The sequence below is a fragment of the Balaenoptera physalus genome (assembly GCF_965194825.1).
Source record: "Balaenoptera physalus genome assembly, chromosome: 7".
In the NCBI taxonomy this organism is placed as follows: domain Eukaryota; kingdom Metazoa; phylum Chordata; class Mammalia; order Artiodactyla; family Balaenopteridae; genus Balaenoptera; species Balaenoptera physalus.
In genome coordinates, this window is record NC_138886.1 from 88,240,335 (window position 1) to 88,262,539 (window position 22,205).

The 22,205-nt window shown below is 37.3% G+C and overlaps 1 protein-coding gene and 1 long non-coding RNA gene across 4 annotated transcripts in view; one reads left to right on the plus strand and one right to left on the minus strand.

Moving 5' to 3' along the window:
- LOC309664555 overlaps positions 1-22,205 on the plus strand; it is a 402,660-nt gene that overhangs the window by 283,623 nt on the left and 96,832 nt on the right. The gene's annotated exons all lie outside the window — the stretch shown is intronic.
- The window catches only part of SLC35D2 (solute carrier family 35 member D2), a 54,139-nt gene that overhangs the window by 19,032 nt on the left and 12,902 nt on the right, over positions 1-22,205 (minus strand). The window contains exons 2-6 of one of the 3 annotated variants that reach the window (XM_082469844.1): positions 17,745-17,778; positions 15,738-15,824; positions 9,529-9,596; positions 3,566-3,637; positions 2,538-2,606 (exon numbers count right to left, since the gene is read on the minus strand). In XM_082469844.1, coding sequence (XP_082325970.1) covers positions 2,538-2,606; positions 3,566-3,637; positions 9,529-9,596; positions 15,738-15,824; positions 17,745-17,778 — 330 coding nt within the window. The remainder of the gene's footprint in view (positions 1-2,537; positions 2,607-3,565; positions 3,638-9,528; positions 9,597-15,737; positions 15,825-17,744; positions 17,779-22,205) is intronic. The other 2 variants (XM_082469845.1, XM_082469846.1) reach the window with 2 other exon arrangements.

The following is a 22,205-nucleotide window of genomic DNA, read 5'->3' on the forward strand; positions in this document are numbered from 1 at the left end:
AATACAATGTAAGAAGACGTCACTTCTGGGGAAAAGCTTGGAGAGCCAGCAGATAATTCCCCACATGCCTTCTTCCCTTCTGGATGAGCAAGGAAACCCCCTTTAAGGCAGAGGTTCCATCACCCTGGGTCCCTAAGTAGGTACAATGGGCAGAGCGCTCCCACAGCATTCACTGATGTTAGTATGCATCTGGAGTGTGAGCAGAATATATTTGGTATGTTAAACAACCACGATGTAGGGGCTATTTGTTACAGCTGCCTAAACTGGCTCATCTGTTACCTGCATTTGATGAGTTAATTTGAGTGAGAGCAGAGAAGGGTGCGGTTACTGCTGGGCTGCAGCTAAGAACTGTGCTTGTTACCCACAGGGATATTATCCATTCTGTGGGTGCTGGGGAAGGGGAAAGCCGAGAGCCGAGAATTACTATTCCAAGCTGGCTCTCAGGTAAAAGTTAGATGTTTTGGGAAACACTATTTACCCTTTCAGCTCACTAGAGTATCACCTATGAGCTGAATTCCTACTAACTGTTTCTGGAGATGTGCTTTCATACACACAGTGTCTGAAGTGCCATTCCTCATCAAAGACTTACATTTTTATAAACCAATTTTTGTAAAAGTCTTCAACTGGCTCTAAGTTAGTGGTTTTCAAACTGAGCTCCAAGAAACCTAGAAGAGAGAGGAGGCCCAGGGGAGACCTCAGCCCTGTGGGAGGAAGGCACTTTCAACAGAGCACCTCCCTTTTTTTAGCTACTGCATGCATATGTTTTGTTTGAACAAAAGTCTTCATGACCAAAACAGGCTCTCAGTGTGGCTGCTTAATGTCTGTACCAGCACCATACCAGGCATGAAACACAGCACTGAAACCAAACAGGCCAGCTTTAAGGGGGCTGAGCTCAGCCACAGCTAGAATTGGAGAAGAGGACGTTACAGATAAAAACGCAAATAATAAACCCTGGTCTAGGCAAGGGACTAAACACATTTATAACAATAATAAACATCATTATTATTGCTAATATCTGTCACCAGCTGGCATGCTGTATTTTTAATCAATTTCTTTTGCTTATTATCTGTTTCCACCAACCTGAATGAAAGCTCCATGAAGGCAAGGATTGTTCTCGGTCTTGTTAACTGCTGGATTCCTCAACACATAGAATGATGCCTGGCATATAGTAAATGCTTCAACATGTTTTTGTTGAACTTGGCCACGAACTAGTGTAAATCCTGGTTTATTATTATCTCATTTAATTCTCACAGTGATGCTATTAGGTGGATGATATTCTAATCTGCACTTCATAGTCAAAATAACTGGGGCACAGAGAGTTTAAATAGCTTGTCCTTGGTTACATAGCCAGTAAGTGAGGAGACTAGAATAAGGTTCCAGACATCCTGGATCTGTAGCCCACACCTTATTTAATTTGCAATTAATGATCCAGAACTCTTGTTTCTAAATGAGTTAATGAAACTGGTTTAACTGAAATTCCTCCAATTTTTTCTTTCTTCCCTTTATTCATATAGGTTTTTCTTTTCTATTACAGTCGTCCCTCCATATCCACGGGGGACTGGTTCCAGGACCCCACACCCCCACGCCCTCCACATGCAGGTACCAAAATCGACGGATGCTCAAGTCCCTTATATAAAATGATGTGCAGTGTCTGCATATAACCTACATACATCCTCCCATATACTTTAAATCATCTCTAGATTACTTATAACACCTAATACAATGTAAATGCTATGTAAATAGTTGCCAGCGCACAGTAAATCCAAGTTTTGCTTCGGGGAATGTTCTGGAATTTTAAAAAAATATTTTCGATCCATGGTTGGTTGAATCCACAGATGCAGAAGCCTTGGACACAGAGGGCCAATTGTATCATTTATACCTTATAAATGAGGAAACTGAGGCACAGAGAGGCTAAGAAATAGCTGACAGAAGTTAAGTTTCAAACCAAGGAAGGTAACTGCATACATGCTTTAACCACTATGCTATAAAAGGAGTCCGAGTGCCTGCTTTCAAATGCAAACTTGGAGTCCTTATTCCTGGTCAGGTATATTAATGAATAAGATAGTAGTCATGCACTGGTATTGGCTCATGTCCCAAACATTTAATGAGAGTATAATGGAAATATTGACCAATAAGGCATCACAGGATGATAAAACAAATCAGCATACAAGAGCTTTATAAATCTGTTATTCTTCTTAGTCAAATGCCTAAGAACTTTTCAAAATTCTTTGTAAAATTTTTATATTGAAGACAAACATTCAGTAATAAAAGTATACAGTATACTCCTTTTTATGAAGAAAAGCTGTATTAATATCTTGTAATGCTCACTCTACATATTTCTCAGAAATGTTCTGGCCAACTTGGAACCCAGTTTGACTTTCACAGGAACACATGGGGATTCCACTAACATCAACAGATTTGTCTCTTGGCTGCTCAATTCAACTGCAGCCAGATGGAAAATGAAAAATGAGGAGGGGGCCAGGCCTATTGTCAAAGACACAAAGGAGTTATTGAGCAGAAATAGTCCAAAGTCTTACCCAGCTGCTATGAAAGCACCAAGAATGATGGCAAAGACACTGACAATGATGTTCAAGGAATACTGTTTCCTGTAATAAATAAATAGTGGATGGATAGATAGGTAGGCAGACAGATGGATAGATAGATAGATAGATAGATAAGGAAAGGAGGAAGAGAGGAAAATATATAGATTATATTTTTTAAATAAACTGAAAATAGACACTGTTAACAGTTTTATAGCTAAAATCTAATGGACAATGCTTTATGTAAAAAGAGTACTAAAGGTACCTTCAATGGATTAGGAAATCAGACCAAATTTACTTTATTTCTTAAGTAGTTGTCTTAATCTAATTACAAATGTATTTCTCTGTCCTCACTAGAAAGACGCTGAGACAAAATGCAGAAGAGCTCCTGCTGGTGGGTCTAGTTGGTATGTACTTTTATCAAGTATCCAAAGATTAAGATAAAATTCAGTAGTAGAAGTTAGAACATTGGGCCATCATCCAAATTTCATCATTAAATAATCTCCACAGCAAAATCAAGAATCACCTTTTTAGATGTCAGCCTGAGTATCTTTATGAGAAATTTTTAAACCAACATTATAAAAATTAATTTATTCTGATGTTACATCATAATTACTGCATCAGAATGAATTTCCCTGATTTTCTGCACTCCTATCCTATACTATATACGTGGACAACTTTTCCTCTACATTGCAAAATCAGTGTATATTCCATCTGGCTCAGGAAACAGATTTACATCTGTTTTGGGGTTGTTGTTTTTTTTATAATTTTCGATCACACACACATTTTATTTATCTAATGTAAAATTATAATTTTTTTAAAAAAACACTCATTACATTCTTAGGGAATCATGGAAATAGGAGACTGCTTTTAAGTGAACAAACCATTTGCCCTTAAGTTATTGCTACTAGCACTTCAAATCAACGATTTGAAAAGATGACTAGATGTTGAGAATTTGCTAGGTAAAAATAATGTGGGGGTGTGGGGAGAGGACACCAGAGGAAAAGAAGAAAAACAAAAATCACCCGAGTATGATGGTTTCCAGGAGTAAAGTAAGTGGAATGGTAAATTTCCTGAGCACGGTGAACATCGGCAAGCTGTCAGGAAAAGATTCAAGTATAATATCATCAGATACCAAGTATTTTTTTAATGCCTTACATTTTTAATTAAGCCCATTAATTTTCCAAATTAAATATAAGGAATTAACCTTAATTATCGCATATGTTACTAACAAGTCATATTAAATAATAAAAAGAAATGGAGATTTAATAATTTCATGCCACTTTTACTTACTAGCAATTCAAAACATCATACTATCCAACTACTACAAAGTCTGTGCTAAAAGATTATATGCAATGTGAACCAATACAGCCTTTGACAAATCAAGTTGGGACTATGTATGGACAGTCGTTAAATGGTCCTAACCTAGGACCTAATTACTTCTTGCTGGGAAACTTACCCTAAGATAATAACCCAAAGGAAAGAAAAAAAATCATGTGCACAAACATGTTCATTGCAGTAATGTCTTTGGGAAAAACATCAGAAACAACCTGAATATCAGACAAAGCAATGATTAAATAAATTATGATAAATCCACTTGAGGGAACATTATACATTAATTCTATAATATAAAACTTTACCACTCTTGGAAAACGAATGTTAAATAAATCAAGGAGGTGACAAAACTATGTAGAGTCTACAACTGTAATAAAATACATTCTGTATATGGAAAAAGACTGAAAATGAATATGTAAAATAGTATGTTAGAGGATAAAATTATGGGTAATTTTTCCCTAAAACTTTATGTAATGAGGCCACATTCACTGCCTTTCAAAAATACTTATGAACCTTTCACCCACTCTCAAAACCCAGAGATTCCAGGACACAGCTCAATGCACAGCTACAGACTGCCAAGGCTGGAAAAACCCACCTCCATCTGCTTCCAATGTGACCCTGAGAAGATGGCGACCAAAGAAAGGAAAGCCAGAACCACAGCGTTTGGGGGGTGGGGTGGGCAGCTCCTCCTGACCAGACTTGAGGAGGGGTTTCACACTACAACCAGAGAGCAGTGCAGAAAGAATTTTCAAGAACTTCACTTAAAAATGTCTTATGAGACTGGTCTGAACTGCCTTTTTCAAAGCAAGACAAAAAAAAAAAAAAAGGTCTTATTATTTTCAATTAAATTCAAAAAGTATTTTTAGATGATGCCTTTTAAAAGCAGATAAGGGGAATTCCCTGGCAGTACAGTGGTTAGGACTCTGTGCTCTCAGTGCCAAGGGCCTGAGTTCAATCCCTGGTCGGGGAACTAAGATCCCGTAAGCCATGCAGCACAGCCAAGAAGAAAAAAATAAAAGCAGATAAGGACACTTAATGGTGAAAAGCTGAATGTTCTTCCCCCTAAGATCAGGAATAAGACCAGGATGTTCGTTCTCACCGCTACATCAATTCCACATTGTACTTGAGGTTCTAGATGGGACAATTAGGCCAAAAAAAAAAAAGTATACAGCTTGGAAAAAAGAAAAGAAATAAAGTTGCCTCTATTTTCAGATGATATATACGGAGAAAATCCTAAGAAATCCATTAAAAAATTATTATTAGAACAAATGAAGTAAGTGTGCAGGAAACAAAATGAATATACAAAAATCAATTGTACTTCCATACACTAGCAATGAGCAATCCAAAAAGGAAATTAACAATTCCATTTATGATAGCATCAAAAAGAACAAAATTCTTGGGAATAACATAACAAAAGCAGTGTAAGAATGGTAATACACTACAAACTACCAAATATTGTTAAAAGGTGAAAGAAGATTAAATGGAAAGACACTCCATGTTATGGATCAGAGGCTTAATGTTGTTAAAATGGAAATACTTCCCAAATAAATCTATAGATTCAACACAGTCCTATCAAAATTTCAGCTGGCTTTTTTTCCCCCAGAAATTGACAAACTAATTCTATAATCAATGTGGAAATGCAAGAAAACCAGAAAGCCAAAACAATCTTGAAAAAGAAGAACAAAGCTGGTGGAACCAATTTCAAAACTCATTACAAAGCTACAATTATCAGTATTATCTAGTACTAGTTTAAAGATAAACATTTAATCAAAGCAATAAGACTGAGAATCAAGAAATAAATCTTTCCAATTATGGTCAATTAATTTTCAACAAGGGTGCCAAGACAATACAATGGGGAAAGAACAGTCTTTTCAATAAATAATGCTGAAACAACTCAACATTCACATGCAAAAGCATGATTTTGGACCCCTACCTCACACTACATACAAAAAATTACGTCAAAATATATCAAAGACCTAAATGTAGGAGCTAAAACTATAAAACTCTTAGATGAAAGAATAGGATTATATCTTCATGACCCTGGGTCAGGCAAAATTCTCTTAGACACAATACCAAAAGCACAAGCAACAATAACAAATATAAATATATCAAACTTCACCAAAATGTAAAACTTTTATAAATAGATAAACGTGTGATAGATACATACAATAGAATACTATACAGTCTTACTAAGGAATGAAATTCTGATACATGTTACAACATGGATGAAACAAAAACATTATGCTAACTGAAATAAACTGGACATAAAAGGACAAATATTGTATGATTCCATTTGTATGAAATATCTAGAATAGGCAATTTCATAGCGATAGCAAGTGAAATAGAGTTTACCAGGGCCGGGGGGATGGGGGAATGGGGCATTCGGTTTAATGGGTACAGAATTTCTGTTTGGGATGATGAAAAATTTCTGGAAATAGATAGTGGTGATGGTTGCTCAAGATTGTGAATATATTTAATGCCACTTAACTGTCCACTTAAAAATAGTTAAAATGGTGAGTTTTATGTTATATATATTTTACCTTAATTATTAATTAAATTTTTAAAACCTTAAAACTTTTGTGCTTCAAAGTACACCATCAAGAGAGTAAAAAGACAATCCACAGAATAGGAGAAAATTTTGCAATCATGTATATAATAAAGGACCTGTATCTAGAATACCTAAAGACTTAAAACTCAATAATAAAAAGATAAATAACCCTGTTAAAAAATGGGCAAAGGACTTGAATAGACATTACTCCAAAGAAGCTATATAAATGACCAATAAGCACATGAAAAGATGGTCAATATCATTAATCATCAGGGAAATGCAAATCAAAACCACAGTAAGATACGACATCACAACCACTACGATAGCTATAATCAAAAAGATAGACAATAACAAATTTGGCAAGAATGTACAGAAATTGTAACCTTCATACACTGCTGGTGGGAAAGTAAAATGGCACAGCCACTTTGGAAAACAGCTTGGCAGTTCCTCAAAATGTTAAACACAGAATGGCCATACGACCCAGCAATCCTACTCCTAGGTATAGACCTAATCAGTAGCAATTCTGTTCTTCCACTTCATCAGGCCAAAAACCATGAAGGCATCTTGGTCTTTCTTTTTCTCATACCCTACATATTATTCATCAGGATACTGTGTTAGCCCTTCCTTCCAAATATATCCAGCACCCAGACTATGGCCTCAACCTCACACTAAAAATAACCAGGGGATCCTTGGAGAAATGGCAGGAAAAGTCCAAATAAATCTGGGACATCATGTGCCAGGAAGCAAGGAAGTAATCAAAGACTACTGGGGCCCTAGAACATAGGAGCCAACTCAAAGAGGCTCTCACTGACCTGAGATGATATAATTTGAGCATCAAAAGAAGTATTTATATAATGAATTAAAACATTAAGTAAATGAAACAAATAGAATAATAGAGAACAGAATAGAGAGCCCAGAAATATACCCACACAAATATAGTCAACTAATCTTTGACAAAGGAGTAAATACAATTCAATGGAGAAAGAATAGCCTTTTCAACAAATGGTGCTCAAACAACTGGACATCTACATGTAAAAAAAACTGAATCTAGACACAGGCCTTATACCTTTCACAAAAATTAACTTCAAAATGGATCATTCACCTAAATGTAAAACATAAACTTCTGGAAGATAATGCAGAAGAAAATCTAGATGGCCTTGGGTTTGGCAATGAGTTTTTAGATACAACACCAAAAGCACAATCTGTGAAAGAAAAAAATGATGGTGGAACTTCATTAAAATGAAAACTTCTGCTCTGAAAGACAATGTTAAGAGAATGAAAAGAAAAGCCATAGACTGAGAGAAAATATTTGCAAAATGCATATCTCATGAGGGACTTGTTTCAAATAAATGAAAATGCATGAATTAATGATGGTAAAAAACAAAACAAACAAAAAACAACAACTCACTATTGAAGGTGACAGGACACTAATTTATTACTCTGAACATTTATAAATAAAGCTTTATCCTGCCTTTCCTGTATGATATGGTGAATGAAAGTTTGTATTTATTGAGGAAGTTTAGACAATTAATGTAGAAGTGGTGATATAGTTAGAAAATCATCATTTCTCAATTTGAAATGAAATAATGGATCTAGACAATGATCATCAATAGATGCTAAAACCATTAGGTGAAAAATTGATGAGAAACATTCTAATGAAGGGACCCTTAAAATCATTAAAAGTGGAACTGATCAATTAAATATCATTAAAGGTGGGATAAAACATTATGTGTCCCATGAGGTGATGCAGTAGAAGGAACCCAACATCACCAATAAACTGATGTTGCCTGAAAAATTGAATCTGAATCTGATCAAGCCTCTAGGACCAACTACCAGTTTATGGAAAATAGGGGAGACAGAGAAACATACTACATGACACCACGTATAAGCAATCTTCCTTCCTTCCTCCTCAGTCTCACTTGCTGAAAGCCCCCATGGCACCCAAGAAGGCTTCATCTTACCTCTTCTGCTATGCATGCAGAGAAGTGTTGAAGAACACTTGTAATAAAGATGTTTGTAAGATCACTAAAACAAGAAGTCCTCATCTGCGAGGCAGAGAACCCCAGTGCAGCTGGGCAGCTCTGAGGGTTACTGAAGGCATCCCCACGCTGCAGGTGGGCTCAGAGACAGGCCAGGAGGATATGTGGCAACACAGCAATAGCACCTACCACAGGGAGCTTTAATACAAATTTAAGATAATTAAGGAAAATTGACTGTCCTAATCCCAGAAGGAAACAACAAAACAACTAAAATATGTAACTAAAAACAGTATTGGACATTTTGTTTTTCACAACAACCACAATCTGTCCTTTCCAAACAAGAGTGATAGGCAACAGGCCTAATTTCACATTTCTCAGTTTTGTATGTACGTTCTCCTTCTGGTCTACCTCCTACCTGCCACTTTTCTTCTCTCCCTATACAAACAGGTTTCCTTCCATTTCTGTCACCCTTTGGTCAGACTTTATTTTCTCATTATTCACATCTTTTTCATAAGGTTTGTCACCCTAATGTGTGTTCATTAGTCTACATATTTCACACCACGTTTTCCAATTTATAGGATGACTTGGTCTTTGTACACTTCTATTTTCATTTGCGCAGTGACTTTTAACAGAGTAGTCAAAGGACCATAAAATAAATGCAAATGCAGATTTCAGAAGTATATATCACATACTTGAAAATAACATCTGTCATTTATTTTTCCTTGTACCAAGCCTGACCTACACCAAATCTGACAGAATATTCCTGCTTTTATAAAACTGTGATGAAACCAAAAGTTACACAGAACCATATTCGTATAAATGAATCTTCCTGAATAAATCATACCTTCTCTATCTTGATTTCTACAGATCTCACATTCTATCTTCAGACTTGAATATAAAGAAAAATATATCAGCTTTTTAACATTTCTAAAGCATTATCAAATTAAGTTCAAAACTCTACCTTAAAAAAAAAAAAAAAAAACTCTACCTTATTTTCTTAAACTATGGAATATTATTGTCTTCTATATGTAGCCCAAGCAATATCTTGAAAAATCAAAGCTGGTCTTTGTGACACTAAAAGCAAACGAGTGAAGAACCTCCGATCAACCATTATCCTGCACTCTACCTTAATTTACTTGTGCTTGATAATCCACTTATGTGGTTTCCAACGTAGAGGAGAGGCAGAGGAAACAGCTTCAATAAAAAAAGAAAGAATATTTGGTTAGTACTCCAATAACATTTTCTTTCATATATAAAAATGGTGACATTCACTCCCCATCAGTAAGCAAATCATTCTGAGTTCCTTTCCTTGCAATGACTAAATTTTCCAGAATCCAGAACACATCATGAGTTTCTCCATGTGATCAAAAAATAGTTAGGTAGGAAGTGATATCCATAATCATGGTGGTGGTGTGGAGGCTGGATAGAAATGGAAATCTTGATCTTGCCCACATTAGTAGACTATTTCCCTAAAAGAAAGCTCTGAACAAGCACCTCTCTTAGGTGGAGACCCCTAGCCAGGTTGGTGAGTTGAGGATGGGTGTTTATCACTTATAAACTATATAAATATAGTTTATGAATGAGATTCAGAAGGCCATTGAAAAAGTGTGCAAACTTCTGTTATCTATGCATATATGCACTTTTCTGGACAAAGGCAAAGGTCTATATCCCATTGACGTGTCACACAGTTGGTGACACTTTCAAAAAGTTGTGTATACTGGCCACATTACTTTGGAGTTACTTTATTTGTTTTAAACGCCTAGAATAATTAAATATCTACCAAGGTTAAACAATGTAGCTTGTACTTGAATTAGGTTTACCGAGCTCTGAGCTCCTGAATTATTTTCTGATTGTTAAGAGAAATATTATTCAGAACACACTGAAAAAGAGACAAAATGTAACACCTATGAAAAAAAAATCCCTTCGTAAGCTCATATGATAACTTTTAAGAACTTTTTAACTAATATAATACTCCATAGCTATCAAGATGAGTCCAACATTTCTTTTTCCACTAAAAAGACACTAAGCATGCAACTCATATATCTTCTGAAAGATTTTTAAATACTATGTGTCATCTGCAAAAAAGTTACAGAATTTCTTTATTAGGAAATTTGTTCAAGAAACATAAGCAAGATAATAGATCCAGGACCTTCCCTTTTATTCATCAACATAGTAAATGAAAAATGTTTGGGCCTGCCATATCAGTAAACAAAGGATGTTGCAGCCTGATGGCTTGATAGCCACTACAGCCCCCCTGAAAGTGAGCCCTGAGGGAACTCAGGATGGAGACAAACGGGCTGCCCACTGCCAAGCCCTCAGTCACTGCAGTCACCTTAGGAGACTCAGGATGGAAAAGAAGAGGATACTGGTCCCAGATAGCTAAGGTCATATCAAAGGAATAATTTCAATGAGCCCAGACTCTTGCATCTTCCCATACATAGAAAAGCACCAAATTCATTAGCTTGAGACACTATCTGGCTTTCTTTAACTAACAGTAATCTTTTGAAGTTCCAACTACCTGGTCTTTGTTGCAAAAACTCCTGTATATGCTGGCCCTTCCCTCACCTCTTTGGAGCAGTCCCTCAGAGCCTCCTGAGCTATCTGAGAGACTGCCTCCTGGGCTTAAGTCCTCTTTTTGTCCGCAAAATAAAACATAATTCTCAACTTTTACGTTGCACATTTTTTTTCAGTCAACAACATTCTGGTTAACAGTATACAACTGACTCAACAATCACACAGCTGGTGATATTACAACTTTAGAGGTTCTTAAGTATTGAAGAGAATCAGTTGCCCCTATTTCCATATACAATTCAAAATAAAGACAGTACTGACTTCTAGTTTCTGGTAACCATGGGCTAAATTATTTGTGCTAATTCCCCTGCTGATTAATTAATATATTAATTAATCAACTTTATAATTTGATAAGTTAGATATGCCTGTTTTGAATTCCAGGGGAACACTAAAAGAACTGAAACAGAGGAGTTCCACCGTGCACAATTAAACACTTTAATTCACCAGTAAGATTTAACTAATTTAAAATTTTAGGCACCTATGGGAATTCCCTGGTAGTCCAGTGGTTAGGGCTCTGCACTTCCACTGCAAGGGGCACGGGTTCTATCTCTGGTTGAGAAACTAAGATCCCGAATGCCGCGAGGTGTAACCAAAAAAAAAAAAAATTTAGGCACCTAATCATACAGCCTCAAAATACATAAAACAAAACAAAAAACCTGGCAGAAATACCAAAAGAAATAGACAAATCCATAATCAGACATAATGGCTGTAGCAATATCTCTCTTCTCACATACTCTTAAAATGTGACTTTGACACTCCCTTCCATCCAGAGGTAGGGTCTATGTCCCTACAGCAAAAGGTAACTGGAACACAGAAAAAAGGCATCTCAAAAAAACCTACAGCAAACAATACACTTAATGGTGAAATATTAAAAGCTTCCCCTTTGAGATCAGACAAAAATGCCCAGTATTTCCATTTCTATCAACATTGCACTGTAGGTCCTGTGCTATACAGTAAGGCAAGTAAAAGAAATGAAAGCTAGAATGTTGCAGATACAAAGACAATATACAAAAGAAAGATAAAAATATGTACCTGAGAAGTAAAATATGTCCTGCCATATCAGTAAACAAAGGATGTCACAGTCATCAGCCATTTCAGCCACCACCTTTGCAGCCACAGCCTATGGTGAGCTGGTGAGCCCTGAGGAAACTCAGGATATAAAAACACAGGATACTGGTCCCAGATAGCTGAGATGCATATCAAAGGAATGATTTCAGTGAGCCCAGACTCTTGCATCTTCCGATATATAGAAAAGCTCTAAATTCCTTAAGTTGACATATCCGGTTTTCTTGAATTAACAATAATCTTTTGACGTTCAGACCACCTGCCCTTTGTTGCAAAACTCCTATATGTCCTGGCTCCTCACCTCACCTCCTCAGAGCAGTTCTCTCACAGTTACTTGAGATGCTGCCTCCCAGGCTTGAAGTACTAAAAATTCCCGCCGAATAAAACATAACTCTCAACTTTTACGTTGTGAATAATTTTTAGTTGATATACTTCTAACTTTCTAAATAACCTGGGGGTTTTTGGCCGTGCCACGCAGCATGCGGGATCTTAGTTCCCTGACCAGGGATCAAACCTGTGCCCCCTGCAATGGAAGCGTGGAGTGCTAACCACTGGACCGCCAGGGAATTCCCCTGTTTTTAAAAGATACATGCAATAGCAAAAAAAAAAAAAAAAAAAAAAAGGATGTACCTCAGAACAAATCTAACAAAAACTGTTAGAACTCTATAGAGAAAATTATAAAACTTTACTGAAGGCAATTAAAGAAGGGGTATGTATACCATGTACATGGATTGTAAGATTCAATACTTTAAAGACGTCAATTCATTCCAAAGTGCTTTAGAGCTTCAATGCAATTCCCGTCAAAATCCCAGAAGGTTATTTTTCATGAAACTTGACAACCTGCTTCTAATATTCACATAAAAATGTGAAGAACCAAGAAGTTAGGAGGAAAGACTTGCTCTACCAGATAGCAAGACTTTGCATAAAGCAATAGTAATTATGACTGTGAGGTAATGGTGCAGAAACACAAATAGACAAATGAAAAAGCATGGAGAGCTTAGAAACATATGTGAACAATAGTACCATGATATAAGTGGCACAATATTAAGGATAAACTTTTCAGTTGAGTCTGACAAATGAAAAAATAAATGAAATTGTACCATTACCTCACACCATCCATAAAAATCAACTCCAAGCAGATTAAAAACTTAACTCTGAAAAACAATATATCTTTTATCTAGAAAAATATCTTCATAACCTCAGAGTAGGGAAGAATTTCCTAAATAAGAAAAATAGTGATTAATTATTAAGGAAAAGACTGATAAAATTTAACTATTTTAAAATTAAGATTCCTTTTCATGATAAGGAACACATGATAAAGGAATACAAGATAAATACATAATAAAGAAAATAAAAAGATATGAAACAGAGCAAGGAAATATATTTGTAATGCTGTATATAACTAACAAGAGGACTATCATTAACATATTTTTTAAAACTCCTACACAAATCAGTAAGAAAAAGACATCAACCCAACAGAAAAATGGGCAAAAGTCTTGAACAAGTATTTCACAAAAGAGGATACCCAAATGGGCACTAAAAAATGAAAAGGCACTCATCCTCATTAATAAACAGGGAAACCCAAATAAAAGCCAAGAAGATGTCATTATGCACTCACCAGATCAGCACAATTTAAAATGACTGGCATACCAAGGATTGGCAAGAATGAGGAGCAATAGGGACCTTCATGCACTTTCGTCAGGAGTGGGAACTGGTACAACCACTTGGGGGAACAGTTTGCCATTATCTACTCAAGTTGACAATATGCTCACCCTAGGAGTCAGCAGTTTCACTTCTTGATAAGCTTCCCAAAAAACTCATGCACATGTGCTGTTTTGGACTGAATTATATCTGCTCAAAATTCACATTTTGAAGCCCTAGCCCCCAGGTGACTGCATGCAAAGATAGGGCCTTTAAGGAGGTAATTAAGGTTAAATGAGGTAATAAGTGTGGGGTCCTAATCCAATAGGACTTGTGTCCTTATAAGAAGAGGAAGAGACACCAGGAGTGCATAGGCACAGAGTAAAGGCCACGTGAGGTCACAGTGAGAAGGCAGCTGTCTATATGCCAAGGAGAAACTCTCATCAGAAACCAACCCGGTTGGCACCTTGATCTTGGACTTCCAGCCTCCGGAAGTGTGAGAAAATAAATTTCTGTTAAGCCACCTAGTCTGTGGTATTTTGTTATGGGAGCCTTAGGTGACTAATACTTGTGCACCAAGATCCAACTATCAGTATGTTCAGAACAGTACTTTTTATTTTTCTAGGGCCCAAACTAGAAACAACCCCAATTACCATCAACTGTAAAACAGATAAATAAATTGTAATACATTTATACAATGAAAATAAAAGAATACAGCTACACACAACAATGTGGATAAATCTTACCAACGTAATATTAAGTGAAAGAAGCAAGATACAAAAGACTATATAGAGTTTAATTCCCTTTATATAACATCCAAAAATAGGCAAACCTAAACTACATAATTCAAGGATACATACAAATTTAGAAAACTTACAAAGAAAGCAAGAAAATTATTACTACAAAAGTCAGAATAGTGGGTAAGAAGGATTTTGTGATCCCATCTCATGACCTAGGTAATGATTACAAGGGTAATTATTCATTCAACTACACAGTCATGTATGATGCCTTTTTTCCTATGTCTAGATCATATTTCACAATTGTTCAAAGTATTTAAAAATTATATCATAAGCTAAGTGTAAGCAAGCCCAACAATATTCTGATTTTTCTTTTGATGATTGGGTTAATATCTTTCCTATACTTCAATATTTTTTTCTCTTTTTGTGGATGTCCCTGATTATTGATGCAGGAAGCATGTGCTTAGTCGACCTGATGAATAATCCAGAGCTAGATGCCAGTGTTTTTCCAGGCCTTAGAGACATGGCAGTGAACAAACCATGTGAGGTCCTCACTCTCAAGGAACTGCAGTCTGATTTAACCTCCCTAAATCCAAAAATGTCACCATGATCAATTTAATACCACCTGTCGTATGGGATTGCTCTAGGAATTAAATGTCTGGCTTCATGCATGTCACCCAGCAACTGTACAATAAAAGTTAGCTCCATTCCACATTCCCAGGAAGGAATGGCAGGTCTCATGTTTCTAGTTCCACCGTGGAAAAAAACCTACATATATCAAAATGTGTTTATTCATCATTCTACTCACAACTGTTATCAATCCAAGCTAAAAATGAAAATTTAAAACAGGGATCAACAAATTGGGAGGGCCCAAGAGATAAATCTAACCCATCTTTTATTTATGCAAATAAAGTTTTATTAGAACACAACTACACCGATTCATTTATATACGTATCATCTACAGCTGCTTTCATGGTACAGAGCTGAATAGCTGCAGCAGAGATGGTCTGGCCCACAAAGCCTAATTATTTGCTATCTGGTCCTTTACCAAATAAGCTTGCCAATTCCTGTTAGAAAGCTTTGCCATTTCAGAAGACACATAGTATTTATTTAATATCCATTGCTAAGCACATACTTTTACTATTATTGTGTTACATTAGTGGACCACTGAATGATATGAAATCTTTATTAAGAAGTTTCTACCCACTGCCAGCAGGAAGCACAGTGTGTATAGAAACGGACCTGTACTCTAAGATCAATTTGTAATTCTATAGCATTTCTACATCTTCCATCATAGCTATATGTACTTTCCATCACATACCTTAATAGGAATTTTCTTGTCAAAATCAGGGAAGTGAATTACTTTATTTAGCTTGGACACATATAGTATCATTATGGTAACTGCCATCTAAAGAAAAGGGAAGAGAAAAACTTCAGCAAAATATCTGGAAAGACTATTTGAGGTACAAACACATCATCAAAAGAAAAGAGATTCACCAAAAATATATATATATCTGAAAAGTCCATTTTCTAGGTTCCAAAAAAATTATTATTCCTTGAAATATTAAAATTGTTTTTCTTGCCACCGTATAGATTGCACCAGAACTATAGATAAAAAGTATAACATCAAATATAACATACACACGATATCTCAAGGGGCTCAAGGAACGACAACAGCGGGAAAAAGGAACAGTGTCCCCAAAACTGACCAGAGTGACCACAGTTGGTGAGGCTGCTTGTTGATCCTGGACCATCCTTCCTATGTACTGAGCATATGGTCACCTTACCCCAGAAAGTTAAGTGTGGGGATGAAAGGAAGGGGGAAGGGAGGCAAATTCCACACATAAACATATTTTGTAAAGTATAGTATTTCTATAACACATAAGTCAAATTAAGAGGAAAATAAATTTTAAAAGGGATTTATTTTTCTCTCCAATCTAGCCGGTGTTGCAAAAATATCTCATTCAAATGCTATTAATCTGGATTACACCAGGTATATCAGAAATACTCCAGATTATTATTATAAAATAAAAAGTTTTAATATCATCTTTCTACACAAATTTTAGAACTTACTTTTCTCCACATTAGGATGCAAAAATTTAAGGTCTCCTTCAAAATGATTATCATCCTAAACCTTGAGCCTGAGTGTACAAACTTAATACTTATAATAGATTTATATAACTCAAGCCCACCCTGAATTATAATTGTAGTTTGTATATATGACTTACTTTATAATTCTTACAGAAATATACCAACACTTATTTAAAATATTCTGCAATTCAGACTTTTTAAATTTGGTCTGCTGGCTTCTTCCCCCACAAACTGCAAATCATAAACGTTTTTACCTTAATCGAGTACAATCCAGTGAATTTATTTGCCTTGGGCATTACAAAGGGCACATTACCACATACTATTGATCTTTTAAAGTACTTTTTAACATATTTTCACATTGAATCATAAAGATATAAATTTTTTGACCTTAAGGAAAGATATTGTTTCCTCGTGATTTTTTTCTCCCTAAAATGATGTGCAAAGAGTACCTTATTAGCAAAACATTTAACTAGAATAATGTTTAATCATATAAATTCCAGATTCACAATTTAAAATTTAGTTAACAGATACAATTTTTATAATTTTAAGTTTTTCTCCTTATAAACTAAAGGAAAACAAAAACAAAAAAACTTTGGTGCCTGTTACCACGTGCCTACTAGAAATCATCAGCATATGACCAAAAAAGTAAAAAAGCCACAAATTAATATTAATGGAAAATTTCAGAAACAGCCAAATGGGGTAAGTTTGAAAGTTTATCCAAGTTTATCCTTACACTTGAGAACAAACATCACAAACTTCAGGAAGGAAACTGCAAACATGTTTTGTTTGGCCTGTAGAGAGTTTTATGAAAATATGAATCTGTTGCCACCATTTACAAATTAGGGGGTTTGATGTAAAAATTAGATTTCCCTGATCCCTAGTGGGCCTCACCTCATCTCCCTAACCCTTTTCTTCTCAGGCACAGTGGCTTAAACTGTGCACACTCATCTGTTACCCAGCAGACCTTGGAGGCTTTCAGTCTGCTGCCCCCTTGCTTTAGAGTAATTAAATTCTATTAAGGAAGTTAAAATTAGTTGTTTTTTCCTACAAATACAACTGTTCCTAAATGGTAAAATGAAATAAGATGTGTGTCAATACTTCATGTTGTTTCACCAAGAGTACCATAGTCCTCTGCCAGCTGAACAAATTCGTAAACCACAGTCTTAAACAAAAGCACTTAAAATTTCATCATGTGTACTGACAACTAATTAAGAGGGTAATTTTTTTTTTCACTTACCTGTCCAATTCCAAGAACAATTGGTGATGGGAAACTACAAAGAATATAGAATAACAAATAATATTAGCAACTGATAAAAAAAGTTGAAGACAACATACAACACATAATGATAGGAGTTATTAAAAAGTCTTAGACTTTTTTTTCAGTCTTAGTGAAATTGTCAAATTTGTTCACTTTTCATTTGTTCATTTCTTTTCCATTTTTTAAACTGATCATTGCTAAACTTGGCAAACTTCTATTGCCCCTTGAGGCAGACTGTCATATTAACAAACAACAAAATTGTATATGTAGAAAGCTAAAGTAATCTGGGGATAAATTACTAGAAATAATAAATAACTTTAGCAAGGTTACTGGATACAAGACGAACACATGAAAAAAATCATTTCTATGTCTATATATCATAAAAACACAAAGAACATAAAATTTTAAAGGTATTCATTTACAATACCACCCAAAAAACATCAAATAACACTAACTGGGTATTTTATGGTAATAAGGAATTATTTTTACTTTTATAGGCATGAAATAATATTGGGGTGATAGTTTTTTTTTTTTAAACAAAAAAGTCCCTCTTATCTTTCAGAAATTCATATTGAAATGCATATGACAATATATTTTTAATTTGCTTCAAAATAATTTTGGGGGAGAGGTTGGGATTGAGAGGAGGAGTGATATAAATTTAGCAAGGTTGTTGAAACTGGATGATGGCTACATGGAGATTCATTATACGGTTTTCCTTTTTTCAAAATAATATACCCAGGTACAAATCTAATAAAAGATTTCTAAGAAATACCTCTACATAGAAAACTATAAATCAATATTTTAAAAATTAAAGAAGCCCTAAATAAATTTCATGGATTAGAATCAATATTGCAGTGAACCATTATCCACAAACTGACCTATAAAATCAAATCTCTCTGTAAAAACACGAGCAGGTATTTTGTGGAAACTGACAAACTGATCCTAAGACTGAATGCAAAGGCAAAAAGCAAACATGATCCAAGATAATCCTGAAGAAAAACAAAGTTGGAGGAATGACTCTACTGGATGCCAGGATTCTTTTTTTTTTGGCTGCGCCACACTGCATGCCGGGATCCTAGTTGCCCGACCAGGGACTGAACCTGTGCCCCGCAGTGGAAGCATGGAGTCCTAACCACTGAACCACCAGGGAAGTCCCCAGGATTCATTTTAAAGTTACAATAAATGAGAGAGTGCGGTATTTGCACAATGATAGTCTAACAGGACAAAGCAAGAGAACACAGATGGGGACAGATACACACCTTTATGGAAACCTGATTCATGACAAAGATGACCATGCAAGCAGTAGGGAAAGGACGGTCTTTTAACAAATGGCCCTAGGTAACTGGAATCAGAATCTTAACCCCTACCTCATACCATACTTAATAAGGCGGCACATCACTTCGCTGGGCTCACTCATTTTCCAGCCCTTCACTGGCTCCCAGTCATTCTCTCAGTCCACTGAAAAAGGGGAAATATCACCTAAAAAACCACCACCACCACCACCAACAACAACACTTCAGCCCTCAATCTGTATGTCAAAGGGAAACATACCTATTTCAGATAGGGTAAGAAAAGAATAAAGAACCAACCTACCTTATCAGAGAAAACCGAATGACTGCCTAGACAGCACCACCGTGAGAATAAAATGAACTCTAATGGATGCCAGATGCGCCACCCAGACACCCTCTTCTGGACTGAAGCACTCATTCTCCAGTTGCTCAAGAGCAACCTCAGCTGAAGAAAGCTGCCTTGCCAATAGCACCCCAACTCCCTGAGAGCAGCCTGTGTTCCAAGCCTGTGTGTCTATGCAGGGGTATAAAAGCCAGGGGCTTTCACCCCAATTCAAGACAACTCTGTAGAGCCATTCCAGCTCCAGAGGCCCTGGGATCAGGCTTTGTTGTGATAAAGCACAGCCCAGCTTCTCCCTCTACCTAATCCTGCTTCCCTCATTCCCCAACAGGAGTGGGTCCCAAGACCTCCGCCCAGTATACTTCCCCTGTATCTGAGAGTCTCCTTGCCCAGGAATACAACCTGCAACATGAAGCAAGATAATAAAACCACAACATAAACAAACAACAAAACAACAACAACGAAAGGCTTACAGAAGGAAGACAAAGAGCTCAGCCTAGAAGAGAACATAACACAGGGAGAGAAGGCACCCCTTATAATTGCTTCCAGCTACGGAACACCTTAATAAGAAGATATCAATAAAACAAGAGCTCAAAATTGAGATAACAAAGCAACCAAGTGAGATGAAAAGGGAACCTACAGATCTAAGGAAGGAAACTGAGGATCAAAACAACATAACTGGGGGAGGACCTTCAAGATGGCGGAGGAATAAGACATGGAGATCACCTTCCTTCCCACAAATACATCAAAAATACATCTACACGTGCAACAACTCCTACAGAACACCTACTGAAAGCTGGCAGAAGACCTCAGACTTCCCACAAGGCAAGAAAATCCCCACGCACCTGGGTAGGGCAAAAGAAAAAAGAAAAACAGAGACAAAAGAATAGGGATGGGACCTGCACCTCTGGGAGGGAGCTGTGAAGGAGGAGAAGTTTCCACACACTAGGAAGCCCTTTCACTGGTGGGGACGGAGTAGGGGGGGGAGCTTCGCAGCCATGGAGGAAAGCACAGCAACAGGGATGCGGAGAGCAAAGCGGAGAGATTCCTGCACAGAGGATCATTGCCAACAAGCACTCACCAGCCTGAGAGGCTTGTATGCTCACCTGCAGGGGCGGGTGGGGGCTGAGAGCTGAGGCTCAGGCTTCGGAGGTCAGACCCCAGGGAGAGGACTGTGGTTGGCTGCATGAACAAAACCTGAAGGGGGCTAGTGTGTCACAGCTAGCCAGGAAGGAGTCCGGGAAAAAGTCTGGACTTGCCTAAGAGGCAAGAGACCATTGTTTCGGGGTACATGAGGAGAGGGGATTCCTTCCCTGTCTACCCACAGAGGGCAGAGCACCACCTAAACAAGCTCCAGAGAAAGGCACGAGCCACAGCTATCAGTGTGGACACCTGAGACGGGCATGAAACGCTAACACTGCTACTGCAGCCACCAAGAAGCCTGTGGCAAGCACAGGTCACTATCCGCACCTCCCCTCCCGGGAACCTGTGCAGCCCACCACTGCCAGGGTGGTTACAACATCATGCTGTTACAACGTCACGTTGTTACAACGTCACGCTGTTACAACATCATGCCAGCCTCTGCCGCTGCAGGATCACCCCACATTCTGTATCCCTCCCTCCCCCCAACCTGAGTGAGCCAGAGCCCCCTAATCAGCTGCTCCTTTAACCCCCTCCTGTCTGAGGGAAGAACAGACGCCCTCAGGCAACCTACACACAGAGGCGGGGCCAAATCCAAAGCTGAACCCCAGGAGCTGAGTGAACAAAGAAGAGAAAGGGAAATCTCTCCCAGCAGCCTCAGGAGCAGCAGATTAAATCTCCGTAATCAACTTGATGTACCCTGCATCTCTGGAATACCTGAACAGACAATGAATCATCCCAAAATTGAGGTGGTGGACTTTGGGAGCAACTGTAGACTTGGGGTTTGCTGTATGTGGCTGACTAGTTTCTAATTTTTATGATTATCTTAATGTAGTTTTTAGCGCTTGTTATAATTGGAGAGTTTGTTTATTGGTTTGGTTGCTCTCTTTCTTTTTTTTTTTCTATCTCTTTCTTTTTTTACTACCTTTTTAATTTTAATAATTTTTTATTTTAATAACTTTATTTAATTTATTTTTTTCTTGCTTGCTTGCTTTTTTTTTCTCCCTTTTCTTCTGAGCCATCTGGCTGACACTTGGTACTCCAGCCAGGTGTCAGGCCTGAGCCTCTGAGGTGGGAGAGCCGAGTTCAGGACATAGGACCACCAGAGATCTCCTGGCCCCACATAATATCAACGGGCAAGAGCTCTCCCAGAGACCTCCATCTCAACACAAAGACCCAGTTCCACTCAACGATTAGCAAGCTCCAGTGCTGCACACCCCATGCCAAACAACTAGCAAGACATGAACACAACCCCACCCATTGGCAGAGAGGCTGCCTAAGATCATACTAAGTTCACAGACACCCCAAAACACACCACCGGACGTGGTCCTGCCCACCAGAAAGACAAGATCCAGCCTCATCCACCAGAACACAGGCACCAGTCCCCTCCACCAGCAAGCCTCAACAAGCCACTGAACCAACCTTACCCACTGGGGGCAGATGCCAAAAACTACAGGAACTACAAAACTGCAGCCTGCAAAAAGGAGTCCCCAAACACAGTAAGTTAAGCAAAATGAGAAGACAGAGAAATACGCAGCATATGAAGGACTGAAGTAAAAATCCACCAGACCAAACAAATGAAGAGGAAATAGGCAGTGTACCTGAAAAAGAATTCAGAGTGATGATAGTAAAGATGATCCAAAATCTTAGAAATAGAATGGAGAAAATACA